Here is a 14,437-nt window from a genome sequence, read left to right as displayed (position 1 = left end):
TATATATATATATATATATATATATATATATATATATATATATATATGTGAGGGTATATGGGCATATGAATACATATGTGAATGTGTGTATATTTGTTTACAGGTATACATAGATAGAGGGCACAGGACCAATTTAACAGGAAGGGATGATACTTAAAAGGTGAAATTAAGAGGTGAGAAAGGAATATAATGAGACAAGATGGGGAGAGACATAATGGGGTGAACTATCTCATATAGAAGAGGCAAGGCAAATGGTTACAATGGAGGGCAAGAATAGAAAGGCAAAAGGGAATGGGTCAACCTTATTCCCATTGAATTTGGCTTGAGGAGGGAATGAAATACACACTAAATAGGGTATCTCACCCTACAGGAGAGTAGGGGGGGGAAGGGGATGAGAGGGGGCATGATGGAAGGGAGGGCAGGCTGGGGGGGGGAGGAAAGTTGGAAGCACCCACTTTTGAAAAGAGATGGGGTCAAAGTAGAGAATAGAACAAGTGGGAAGGTGGGATAGGAGGGAGGGAAATGTAGCCAGTCTTTTACAATATATCTACTATGTTATTTTTTTGCATTAGCCATACATGTACATCCTATACTGAACTGCTTATCTTCCCAGTAAGGATGGTGACAAGGGAGGAAGGGAATGAATCTGGAATTCAAAGTTTTAAAATAAAATATTCAAATATGTTTGTGTATATATACATATATGTGTGTGTATACTATTATCAATACTATTTTACATGCAATTGGGAAATAAGATATACAGGCACTGGGGCATAGAGATCCACTAGAATAGTTGAAAGGGATATGGGAGAAAATATGGGAGAGAGCAGATTGGAGGAGAGGATATCCTGTGGGACTGCTATTTTGGGGGGGGGTTGGGTAGGGGAAAAACGGGGAGAAAATTTGTAACTTCAAATCTGGCAGAAATGAATGATGTAAATCGGAAATTAATAAAGTATTTGAAAAAAAAAGAATGCTTGAAAGTCCTCTATTCCACTGAATGACCATATTTTCCCCTGAAACATCATACTCAGTTTTGCTGTGTAGGTGATTCTTGGTTTTAATCCCAGCTCCTTTGCCCTCCAGAATATCATATTCCAATCCCTTCAATCCCTCAGTATAGAAGCTGCCAGATCCTGGGTTATCCTGATTGTGTTGCCACAATATTCAAATTGTTTCTTACTGGATGCTTGTAATATTTTCTCCTTGATCTGGGCATTCCAGAACCTGGCTATAATATTTCTAGGAGTTTTCTTTTCGGGTTCTTTTTCAGGAGGTGATTAATCGATTCTTTCAAACTCTATTTTGTCCTCTGGTTCTAGAACATCAGTGCAATTTTCCTTGATAATTGCTTGAAGGATGATTTCTCGGTTCTTTTTTTGATCATGGCTTTCAGGTAATCCAACAATATTTAAAGTATCTCTCCTGGATCTATTTTCCAGGTCAGTGGTTTTTCCAGTGAAATATTTCACTTTGCCTTCTATTTTTTCATTTGTTTGGATCCATCTGATAGTATTTTCATTTCTCCTAAAGTCACCAGTTTCCATTTGCTCCAAAATAACTCTGAAGGAATGATTCTCTTCAGTGAGCTTTTGAGATTCTTTTTCCATCTGGCACATTTGACTCTTTAAGGCATTCTTCTCCTCATTGGCTTTTTGAGCCATTTGTGTTGCCGTTTGGGCAATCTTGCCATTTGAGTTAGTCTATTTTTAAGGTGTTATTTTCTTCATTCAGGTTGTTGACTCTCATTTCATAATTTTCTTGCATCATTCTCATTTCTCTTCCCAATTTTTCTCCACTTCTATTATTTTGTTTTCAAAATCCTTCTTAAGCTCATCTATGTCCTGTAAGCAGTTCATATTTTTCTTGGAAGCTTTTGGTGCAGTAGTTATGACTTTGTTGTCTTTCTCCCGTTTCATGCTTTGATCCCTTTTGTCCCCAAAATAGGAGTGTAAAGGACGATTGCTGTGCTTGCTTTGCTTTCTTTGCTTGCTCATGTTGCCACTCAGTTACTTGACTTTTGAGCTTTTTGCCACAGTAGTACTCTGCTACCAGAGAGGGGAGCTTTGTCCCATATTGCTGGTATTTTCTCAGCTTCCAGAGCTATTAGTTGGCTGCCCTCTCTGAAGCCTCCACATGCTCTCACAAACTTGTTGTGTACCCCAGAACCTCCACCCTAGCAGTGATCCAAATCCAAGTAGGTTAAAGCAAGAGCAATTACCCCTAAGACGGGTTGCTTGGTCCCCCTACAATCTGCAGGCCAGGAGCTCTGAATCAGCCATGCAGCAGTGGCTGCAAGGCCACCATGCTTCAGGCTCTTTTCCCTTCAGGGGGCAAAGGCCAGCCACACTCCCAAACTCCCTGTTCCCAAAGTTCACACTTCACTGACCTTTGTTCTTAGCATCTGTTGGTTGATAATTCTGGAAACCACCACAGCTGCTGGTTATCTGAAGTCCCTCAGGCTGGTTGTGGGCTCTGGCTCAGGCAGGGCTGGACTTGGCTCCCAGAGCCCTTTGCTGGCCCCTTCCTGCCAGCCTGTTGGGCTTTCTTCAGGTTAGCTTCTCTCTGTTATTTTGTGGGTTCTGTAGCTCCAAAGTTTCTTTAGAGTTATTTTTTACATTAATTCGAGGAGGTAGAAGCAGGAGCCATGCAGAAGTACTGTTTCTACTCTGCCATCCTGGTTCCACTGCCCAAGGAAGTATTTTCTTCAGTAAACTTTAGGACCTCCTTTTGGACAGTTCTGATTTTTAAGGAAATCTTTACTTTTGTCAAACTTAAAGTTACCATAGTCCTTTACCACTGTGTATTGTATGTCTACCCTACTCCACTAATCTATCTTTCTATTTCTTAGCTAGTATCAGATAGTTTTGACATTATTGCCTTATAGTTTAACATCTGGTTCTGCTGAATCTCCTTCCTTTACATCTTCCCCCCTCAGTTTCTTTTAAATTCTTTGCTTTTTGTTCTTCCAAATGATTTTTTTCTAAAGAAGGAAAAAAAAAATGTTTTTAGTCAGCTCATTGAAATGTCATATAAAATAGGTTAGGTAAAATTGTGTCATTTTTTTAATATTAGCTTTTCCTATGTATCAACAATAAACACTTCTCCAATTATTTAAATTTTACTTTATTTGTATAAAACTGTTTTATGCTTTTGTTCATGTAGTTCCTGTGTCTGTTTTGGCAAGTATGCTCTCAGATATTTTATACTGTCTAGTTATTTTAATTTATCTAAAAATAGTATTGAATAATATTAGTGATACATAGTGTAGTTTCTCTATTTTTCTCTTATTATTAAATATATTTAACTCTAACCTTGTTGGTTACTACACCTGCTTCTTTTACATAATAAATTCTATTCTAGCCCTTTATTTTGACTCAGTGTATATCTCTCATTTTTATTGTTTCCTGAAAGCAGCATAGTGTTGAATTCAGATTTTTAATCTATTCTGTTTCTTCTTTATGGTGACATTTATCCCATTCACATTCAAAGTTATAATTTCTTGTTGTATATTCTTTTCCATCCTATTTTTCCTCACTTTCCTTTTCACCTTATTTCCTCTATCCCTCCTCACTCATCTAATTTACTTCTACCTGCTACCTTGCCCTCTTATTCCTTAATTTGTCCACCCTTCTAAGAGTCCTTCCGTTGTCTCTCCCCTACCCTCCACCTTAATCTATCTTTTTAAAGAGTTTCTCCTTTTTTCCCTCCCCCTCCTAATTCTTATTCTACATACCCTTCTAAAAGTCCCTCCTTTGTCCTATAATCTTGCACTCTTATTTATTTCTACATTTAGAAGACTTTATACTCATACTACACTTCGGTTTCATAAGAAACAGTTTTTGTGGGAAAATCGTCATGTATTTGTACTATTATTGGGCCAAACTGAAGCCCAATCAGTTAACTAAAATTGAAGACTGCCTGAAAGAGGGAATATGGGATGTGTGTCACAACTTTCAATTGACCATCTCTTCCTAAAGCCAATATTTTATCTATCTGTATTTAAACTAAATTTTAAAAGGAAATAGTTAATATATTTGAAATATATTGAAAAACCAAGACCTATGATACTTAGAAAACACTTCGTTAAGCCTTCACATGTACAGACATATAATGCACATTTTTGTTGTTCTCAGTCATATACGACTCTTCATGATCCCATGGACCATCACATATGTGCATATTTTTGTTGTTGTTCAGTCATTTCAGTTGTATCTGATTATTTGTGATTCCATTTGGGGTTTTCTTGGCAAGGATATTGGAGCAGTTTGTCATTTCCTTCTCCATCTCATTCTACAGATGAGGAAACTGAGGCAAACATGGTTAAGTGACTTGCCCAGGGTCACACAGTTAGTGTCTGAGGCCAGATTTGAAGTCAGGCTTCCTGACTCCAGATCCAGCGTATGTGTGTGTATCTATATCTATATCTATATCTACATCTATATCTATCTATATATATATATATATATATATATATGTATATATGAGAAAACTGAACATTAACACATATATAGCCCCACATTAAGGACGGACAAGAAGTTGGAGTGGACCCTGCAGGTCACGAAAAAAAAATCCCAACATGCTTTGATCTTACACTGAAGGGACTAGAACTGACTGAAATAACCTCTCTGCTTCTTATCTTTCTTCCATCCCTTCTATCCCTCCCTCCTCTCATAGTTCTTTCTTTCTGTCTCTGTCTCTCTTTGTCTCTCTGTTTCTGTCTCTCTTTGTCTCTTTGTATCTCTCTCTCCATCTCTCTCTCTTTCTCTCTCTTCTGTCTCTGTCTCTCTCTGTCTCTGTATCTCTCTGTCTCTGTCTCTGTCTCTCTCTCTCTTTCTGTCTCTCTCTCTGTCTGTCTCTGTCTGTCTGTCTGTCTGTCTCTCTCTCTCTCTCTGTCTGTCTGTCTCTCTCTCTCTCTCACACACACACACACACACACACACACCTTAAGACAGTGATGAGAGCTGAAACCTCAGAGGAGGTAGAAAGTGAGCAAATGCATGAAATGCATGAAGGGAAAGAAGTCAGATCATCAAGGGTATGTCCATGGCCACTAAAGAGAAAGAACCCAGAGTAGCTTGTTACCACCCCTCTGAATCATCAGTGACTGAGAGTGAGTTATAAGGTTTATAGCATAAGAGGCAGAAGCCAGCAGAAGGAAGGGAGGAGGGCACAGGAATAGTGATGGTGTGACTGAAGTGAAAAGAACCCATAGAGAGACATGGAGGGTGAAATATGCATTCAGAAAGAATCCAGTAAATTCTGCTTTTTCATATATTTCTTCTTTCTTCATCCTTTTGTTCTCTTGAAGGAGTGATGAACCATTTCCAAACCTTTGTTTTTTGTGAGATTCTTTGCTTTCTATTGTGCCCTTTGTTCTAAAAGAAATTAATTTCTCTAAGCAGTTCTCAAACTTTTGGTCTTCTCTTTATATTCTTAAAAATTAATGAGGATCCCAAAGAGTTTTTGTTTGTGTGAGTTACATCTATCAATATCTACTGTATTGGAAAATAAAATATTTTAGTGTTATGAAAATAATTTGACTTTATGAACTTGCCCAAAAGAGTCACAGGGATCCCCAGGAGTCCTGAGACAACACATTGATAAGCACTTCTCTAGGAAAATTTGGTTGTTTAGTGTAGTTTGCTTTTGTCCTTGGAATGAATACAACTGAGAAAGTGGCAAATGGTCAATGAGTTACACAAGATATTGATAGAATTTAGAAATGTTAAGAGGTATTCCCTGGCAGAAAAGTTCAGAGACTTGGAGCAACAAAAGAGATTTTATTGACAGATATTTTATAATTTCCTCAAAGCAGAAAGAAAATATAAATCTAGATCAAAATCTAGAACCAATGAATCCAAGGTAGTTCTGGCTGCGGGAAACAGAGGGATTGTAAATGAATTGGACTAGCCTTCTGAGGTAGTTGCCTCAAGTACATTCAGGTTTTTTTTTGTTCTTCCTCTTGCAGGTTTGAAAGATAAACTACCCCAAAGGGGCAGAATCCAAGAAAATTACTGAGGGAAAACTCTAGCCTAAAAAGACAAGTTAGGGAAGAGGGGCACTATTCACATAAGGGTGGGAACCAGAAAGAGGTAGTAACTAGCTCTACTCATCAATCTTTCACCTTCTACCCCCCCCATGCACTATTAGAAACATTACCAACATTGCTATGCATATTAAAACAATCCGACAAAATCTACAGGTTATTAATATTTTGCAGAAAATTTACTTAGGAAGGTATGCAAATACACCAGAAACCTCTGCAAATTGGACTCAGTTCATTAGTACCATTGTCACTGATGGCACCTGCTCTGACTACAAGCCTTCCTTCCCTAACTCTAACCAAAAAAGTTATTATAACATTTAATTAGTTACTAAGTAAAAACATAAAATTTTTTAAATGTTTGGTTAACTTTTTCTGCAATGATATAGAGGCTTAATAATACAAATTCATGGGAATAAAATTAGTCATGGAATTAAAAATAAATGTAGGTCGTCTGGGCCTTTAAGGCTCTTCCTGAGGGAGCAGTTTCCATTTTATTGTTGTATCCAATTCCACATCCAAGTCTCCAAGCTCCTGCTCCTTTGAGAGCTCAAGGAATACCTGAAAGAGGGGGAAAGGAAAAGATAAAAAAAAGAAATAAAATTTTGGCTATTCTATTCATAAATGAACAGAAAAATGAGGTATTGATGTGTGGCAAATAAAAGACAAAAAAAAGCATGCACCCACCTGTTCCAAAGTAGACTGAGAGAGACTATATTCCTCCAGGTTGAAGGTAGATTTAGCTGCACAAGAAAAAAAAACACATCAGAAATTTGTGTTTCCCTCTGAACTTAAAAAAACAGCACAAACACAAAATGCACAGGGTGAGGCAAAAGTCATTATATGGTTAAAGAAAGTATAGCATTTGGTTTACATTTGAAGTTTAAAATAAATAGATAATTTCATGTTTTTCTGTTCAGTTGTTTTTCAGTCATGTTTGACCCTTCATGACCCCATTTGGAGTATTCTTGGCAAAGATACTGGAGTGGTTTCCTTCTCCAGCTCATTTTACCAATGAGGAAACAGAGGCAAACAGGCTTAAGTGACTTTCCCAGGGTCACACAGTTAGTGTCTGAGGCCAGATTTGAACTCAGGAAGATAAGTCTTCCTGACTCCAAGCCCACTGTGCCACCTAGCTGCCCATTTCATGTTTAGTTCTTTTATATGTATGTGCTCCATCTTCTTACTAGACTGTAAGCAAGTGCCTTGAAGTAGAGATAAGATCAGAGACATAAATGCAAAATCAGCTGTCAGGGGTTCAATGTAATGGGCAGCTATGCAATAGGAAGACCTTTCAGTATTACTTATATAGAGACATATATTTAATGACAGAAAATTCTGCTTTCCCTGGGACATATGAATGCTACTATTTTCTTTATTTTTTATTAAGTCAATATTCATTGCTATAATTAGTGAAGATTTTCGGGTAAAAAATAAGTAATTAAGATATAATTAGCAATTAGCATTTATATTGTAGTTTAAGATTTTTAAACCACTTTACACACAAGAAGGAAATGGCAAACCACTCCAACACCTTTGCCAAGAAAACCCCAAATGGGGTCACAAAGTGTTGAACATGACTGAAATGACTGAACAACAAATAATTCCCTATGTCATAACACTGCTGCTAATTCCTTATCATATAGAATCCAAGATGTGATATCAGGTTTTTTCCTTCATTATTCTCTTGGCTCTTTTCTTTTTCTTCTTATATTTCTATGATTTTTAAGACCTATCCACTCATGACTGAAGTTCTGTCTTGAGATTATACGCAACTCAGTGGTGAGTTCTACATAAGGTTATATCTATATGCAAAGACAATGACCCTGTCAACTCAAAACACTGACTTAAAATGCTACCACTCTCCTCCTAATGTCATTTGAACCTAGATTTAGAACTGGAAGAGATCTTAAAAGTTGTCTTGTCTTATTGATAAATGTAACAAGGGGAAAATGCAAATGAGGTACAATAATACTTGTACCATACAGCTAGTAAATGTAATTAATTGTCTCTCTCTCTCTTTTTCTTTCTTTCTTTTCTTCTTTCTTTCTTTCTTTCTTTCTTTCTTTCTTTCTTTCTTTCTTTCTTTCTTTCTTTCTTTCTTTCTTTCTTTCTTTCTTTCTTTCTTTCCTTCTTTCTTTCTTTCATTTTGTGTTCCCAGTGCTTAGCAGTGTCACATATCCTCTAAGCACTTCATAAATGGTTATTGACTGAGTAGCACAGAAAAAAATTAAAATGCAGGTCCTTTTATCACAAGTCCAATGCCTTAATTTTACAGATGAGATAACTGAGGCCCAAAAAGATTAAGTGCCTTGCATCTGGTCATACCAGTATAGCAAATATTGAATAAGGATATAAACATATGGCCTCTGATTTTTTGTTTTATTATATATTAATGTTTGTATTGTCTATATAAGAATCATATGCTATTAATAGTATCTCTGTACTACATAATATTTGACAGCATTAATATTTATGTAATTATATTAAAATTATGATATAATACCATTATATATTATTATGATATTATAATATTAGTGTTCATTATATTCATATTAATTAAATTAAAATGTATCATTCTATTAATTGACTTTGTTGCTGATATTTGATTGCACTTTGTTTCTTTCATTTTGCCTGTTCTCTAATACCTTCTAGTTCTTTGATATTATTAGTCTTGGTTTTCTTATCAGTAAAATGGTGATGATAATAATACTTGTACCACTAAACTCATAGCATTGCTGTGGGGAAAGCATTTTATGATTCTTAACATTATATAAATCCTATCATCATCAATGAATAAGCACTTTCTATGTGCCAAGAATTCTGCTCATCATTATTTTGTCATTATCTGCTACATAGAATCTCATTTTTGAAATCATCACTCTTACCTGCCTCTAATTTGGAAAAGGCCTGAGATAGAGGGTGTACAACCTCCACGGGCAATTTATAGACCATCAATGAAGAATACCTAGGGAGAAGATAAAGTAAGGTTCGTTCCTTATTTTTGACATATTGAAAAAGCACAGCACTGTTGATAATGATTTTCCTTATATAATATTATATAATAATGATTGACAGGTATGAAACTGATCCAATTCACAAATACAAAGGTTCAGGTTTTCTCACCTCCCTGTCTAACCTCTAACTTTTCTCCTTTTTCCCCTCTAATCAGGAGCTCATCATCCCTCACTCTACATTCTGGTTGCCCAAAGCCCCCAGCTATAACATCCTGCTCAGCAACTCCTCCTAAAGCCCCTTAGTTTGTCAGTGTTCCAAAATCACTTCACTCTTTTTTATTCCTACCCAACAACCCCTCCTCTGATCCCAATCAAAACTATTTTCCAAAGACCTACCACAAGCAGAATGGAAGTACCATGAAATGATAGCAAACACTCAGCAGTTATTTCAGAGGTAAACAATAGGAAGAGGTACTAGACATGGAATGGGGGGTAGTTTGGCCATTCCAATTCACAAGTTTATAGGGAAAGTGCTTGTGCTTTTCACATCTGTTTAGTTGTCATAGTTTACCATTCATGTAGTAAAGACTGTCTGTTCCCAGATTTAAAAAAAATTAAGTGAAGAAAACTCTTATATTTGTAATTTGATTTTAAGTATCTGTGGTGTAAGGTTCTCTCCAAAAGCAGTATAATGATGACACTCTGATACGAATTTCCCAATATAACATTAAAAAACATACAAAACATTATTATGTTACATTTCATACTGGAATAAAAATGAAGTTGACTTTGTGCTTCACCTTCTCCAACCTTCCAGTCTAACAGAATTGTAAATAGGGTGGGACAATCAGAATTTTGTCCTTTGGCACCTGACATGGGGGTGGGGTTTCACTTAGTACCCCCAGTAATCCTCCCATGCCTCATGGTCCTCTTGTGTGTTGCTCTCCAAACCCTTTGCCAACATTAATTGATTGCCTTTACTCAACCTGGCTAGTACCCACAATAATCCTGGCAACTATTATTCTGCTCTGCTGAGGTCGGGTAACCTGCCATGCTGCAAACATATTCTTGCTGGATCCTAGTAACAGGACAGCTGCCATACTGCCATCCCCCCTGCTATGCCCATCTGCTACCTCTCCCATTTCTGCCTTCTCTTCAGGATTGTGGAGTACAGGATTCACCAATTGTATCATTGGCATGGATTAGATTCTGAAAGAGGTGTACTGTCACCTCTGCTCCTTGTATAACTGAACCCAATTATGGAAGACTAGACTTTATGACCAGAATAAATCAAGGTGGCTCCATACAATTGCTAAGGTGGTATCCTAAGGTGTTCTCCTCCTCAGCTCCCTACCCTGGTGGGAACCTCCCCAGTAACAGCCTCTATCTCTCTTTTTAATGGTAATATTCCAGAACTTTCTCCCATTGAACCTTATGTCTCCAAATCCTACATAATTTCGTTAGGTCACCTTTCCTCACCCCACCATTGCCTCTGGTTAGCCAGAATTATTATTTAGGGCTATATACATTGTACCATAGGGTTTTCCTAGCCCTGTGTTTTCTTCAAGGGAGATACTGCCATTTGCCTTCTAATGTCAAGAAAATCAGCTTCTTAAAACAGCTGCCGTGAATAGCTGGATAAAAGCTGGAGAAAGGTTTAATAGAAGGAAAATATTCTTAACAATTAGAGCTACTCAGATGTTACATGGGCCACATCAGGAGGCAATGGATCTCCCCTCACTGCATCTAGCTTACAAATCTTCAGAGATGTTTTAGAGAGAGGCTCTTTGGTTTAAGTGTGGGTTGCATTGAGGTTTGTCCTTCATTCTCAAAGAGAACCATGACATCAGGGAAATGATGACATGAGTTGCAATTGACTTTTATTTGAGGGAGGGAGAACTGTGCAAAGTCTTTGGCTTTACTTTCTCCTCCAAAGTTATCTGGGTCCAGTGGCCAGATATAAATCAGGATGACTGGAGATGGCCCAGGATGCAGTGGGGAACCTTGGCCCTTTTAAGCTAAGGTCTTTTCTAGTTCATACTTGGAGTGAGGCAATACCCATTCACTGAATAGACCTCTTTAAGGAGTGAATCAAGGGATGGTACCTTTAATAAAAAAAATAATATCAAACTTAGTGTACTACAAAAGTAGCTTTCAAGGGCAGTCACAATGGTGAAATGGAGGCAACAAACCAGTCAAATTCTCATAACATTTCTTTCCAAATAACTTTAAAATAACCTATCAAATCAAATTCTGGAGGATCATAGCCAACAAAAGGTTAAGATGAGATATTTTCCAGCCCAACACAACTTAGGAGGTCAGTAAGAGAGGTCTATTATAGGCAGTTGGGGGCTGGCCCAGAGCACATGGCAGTAATGGCAGTGATGGACTTTGTAGGTCACTGTGACAATAGCAGAAGCAGTTCTCATTCCACAGACAATAAGAAGGGCTGGACAACTGGTCAGAAAGAGATTACAAGAGAGCTTGAACTGACCCTAGGACAAGGCACTATTTGGAAATTCCATTTTCCATATGCTTCTGGGTTGCAGTGCCACAGCAGAGAGGAGCACTTGTGATTGATCAAAAGGGATCAGGAGCAGTGTAAGAGGAGAGGGGCGCACTAGCCTTTATGACTGCAGGGGAGCAGGGGCCCTTCCTGGGTAAAGTCCAGAGCACAGACAAGGAGAGCAGTGAACACACCTCTCCCAAGATAAACCACTTCAAAAGACCCCAAAAGTTGCAGACTCCAAGAACTAGCTCTGAAAATGGCAGCACAGAAAAAACTGAAGTTTAATGATGCCTCCCCACCCCCAGATGAGCAAAGCCCAATTTTAACATAAAATTCAAAATCAAGAAATAGGCTATAAAAATCAGTAAACAACAAATAAGAACCCCACTGTATAAAGCTACTATGCTTCCAGGGAAGATCAAGACACAAACTCAGTATAAGACAACAATATGAAAACAGCTACAAGCAAAACCTCAAAGAAAAATGAAAATTGGACAAAAAAATCAATTCCTAGAACAGTTAAAGAGAAAGATAGTATTGGGAGGGGGAAAAAAGAAATGAGAATGATGAAGAATATTATGAAAAGAGAATCAACAACTTGGTAAAAGAGTCACACAAAACATATTGAAGAAAATAATACTTAAATAAACAATTGATCTAATACTAAAAGAGGCCCAAAAATTAACTAAAGAAAAGAACTCCTTAAAAAGCAGACAGACAAAGAGAAAAAAGTACAAAAGTTCACTGAGGAAAATAATTCCTTAAAAAAACTGGAATTATGAAAGTGGAAATTAATGACTCCATGAGACATTAATAAGCAATAAAACAAAAACATAAATAAACAAAATACAAATAAAGTCAAAAGATGAAAAAATAGAAGAAAATGTGAATTATCTAATCAGAAAAACAACTGACCTGGAAAATACATTGTGGAGAAATAATTTAAGAATTGTTGAACTACCTGAGAGCCATGATGAAAAAAAGAGCCTAGACATCATATTTCAAGGAAATATAAAGGAAATTTGCTGGATCTTAGATCCAGAGGGGTAAAATAGAAATTGAAAGAATCCACCAATCACCTCCTGAAAGAAAGTAAAAAATGAAAACTCCCAGGAATATTATTGCGAAATTCTAGAGTTCCCAAGTCAAGGTTAAAATACTATAAGCTGCCAAAAAAAATATTCAAATACTATGGAACCACAATCAAGCTCACACAAGATTTAACAGTTACCATGTTAAAGGCGTAGAGGGCTTGGAATATGATGCTCTGAAAGATAAAGGAGAGAGGATTAAACCCAAGAATAACCTACCCAGTGAAACTGAGCATAATCCTTCAGGCTATAAATGAGGCATGTAAGGAAAAGCTTTTGCAGTGGAGGGGGAATGGAGGAGGGGATGTGGCAGGTAATGCTTAAACCTCACTCACATCAGAATTGGTTCAAAGAGGGAGGAACAAGTTGTGGTATCCAATTGTGATGGATATTACTGTGCTATAAGAAATGACAAGAGGGATGGTTTAAGAAAATCTATATGAATTCATGTGGAGTGAAGTGAGCAAAACCAGGAGATCATTGTACATAATCACAATAATGTTGTAAGGATGAAGAACAGTGAAAGACTTAGCTACTTTGACCAATACAATGATCCAAGATAATTCCAAAGGACCGACAATGTAAAGTGCTATCCACCTCCAGAGAGAACTGATAAACTGAATGCAAATTGAAGAACAATTTTTTTCACTTTATTTTCTTGCTTTTTTGTAACATGGCTAATATGTAAATATGTTTTGCATTATGTCACATGTATAATTGATATATTGCTTGTCTTTTCAGTGGGGAGAAGAGAAGATAGTAGAGGGAGAGAATTGGACAATTGGGAACTTAAAAAAAGATTTAAGTATTAAAAATAAATATATCCCCCCCCCCAAAAAAAGTACCTTTCAAATTTCAGATTTGGGGATTTTGGATTAATTTACTTCTTTTGTTCTCCTGAGGCCTAAAAAGTCAAGTCCCTTGCTTCTTGGTTCTCTTCCTGGGACTTTACACTGCACTGAAACCTATCACAAATGAAAACTAATTGATGGCAGACTAAAGTCTACTTTCCTACCAAAGGACAAAAAAATGCTTACCTTTCCTGCCGAGCTGCCTGTGGGAAAAGCTTGAGAATCTCTGCATGGAGGAGCTCTATTTGCTCAGATTCCTTCACTTTTATTTCCAGTAAGTAATCTTTGCCAAATTTGCTTTTCAGATGTTGGATTGAACCGATGCATCTGCAGAAGAAGGAGAGAACGAAAAACAGAGGGAAAGAAGAGGGAGGAAAGAGAAAGAGAAGTTTAAAAAATATATACAATTACAACTTAATCCATTACTGTTATTTCCTGGTCTACAAATGGAGGTAATGGGCCTTTACTTTTAAGTCAAAGCTAAATCCAGATGTTCACAAGATAAATAGGTTTGTACATTGTTACTCCTCTGAAGAAATTTTCCTTAATATTGTGTTGTCATTGGTTATATGGATATATTGTTCTATCAGTACATTCATTCACCTTAACTGTCCTGACACCATGATGGCCACCCGGTCACACACAGCCTCAGCCTCTGCCATGTAATGTGTAGTCAGAATAGCACCACCTTCCTTGTTTTTAAATGTTGCTCGAATCACTTTCCTGAAATTGAGTTAACAAAGTGAACCAAGAAAATATTGTTTATAGTAACAGCAAAGTTGTTCAAAGAACAACTATGAAAGATTAAGTCATTTTGAGTATTATAAATATTCAAATCAATTTTTATAAAAGAAGCTATCCATCTCCAGAGAAAGAATTAATAAATAGAAGTATGCTCAGTGTGGTTTCACATACACACACAATAGATAGATAGATAGATAGATAGATAGATAGATAGATAGATAGATAGATAGATAGATAGA

At 36.9% G+C, this 14,437-nt stretch overlaps 1 protein-coding gene across 7 annotated transcripts in view; it reads right to left on the bottom strand.

The window, feature by feature from the left end:
• Positions 1–5,763: 5,763 nt before the first annotated feature.
• LOC138152591 (ATP-binding cassette sub-family A member 10-like) overlaps positions 5,764–14,437 on the bottom strand; it is a 159,126-nt gene continuing 150,452 nt past the window's right edge. For all 7 annotated transcript variants that reach the window (XM_069076546.1, XM_069076547.1, XM_069076545.1 and 4 more), the window contains 5 exons: positions 14,058–14,177; positions 13,641–13,781; positions 8,935–9,014; positions 6,734–6,789; positions 5,764–6,607 (listed from right to left, as the gene is read on the bottom strand). In XM_069076546.1, coding sequence (XP_068932647.1) covers positions 6,509–6,607; positions 6,734–6,789; positions 8,935–9,014; positions 13,641–13,781; positions 14,058–14,177 — 496 coding nt within the window. In that variant the 3' untranslated portion in view covers positions 5,764–6,508. The remainder of the gene's footprint in view (positions 6,608–6,733; positions 6,790–8,934; positions 9,015–13,640; positions 13,782–14,057; positions 14,178–14,437) is intronic.

This window comes from Petaurus breviceps, unplaced genomic scaffold (genome assembly GCF_028583685.1).
Source record: "Petaurus breviceps papuanus isolate PSGF00001 unplaced genomic scaffold, PetGlider_PUasm1.0 90925, whole genome shotgun sequence".
Lineage (NCBI taxonomy): Eukaryota > Metazoa > Chordata > Mammalia > Diprotodontia > Petauridae > Petaurus > Petaurus breviceps.
This window is presented reverse-complemented; position numbering and strand designations above follow the sequence as displayed.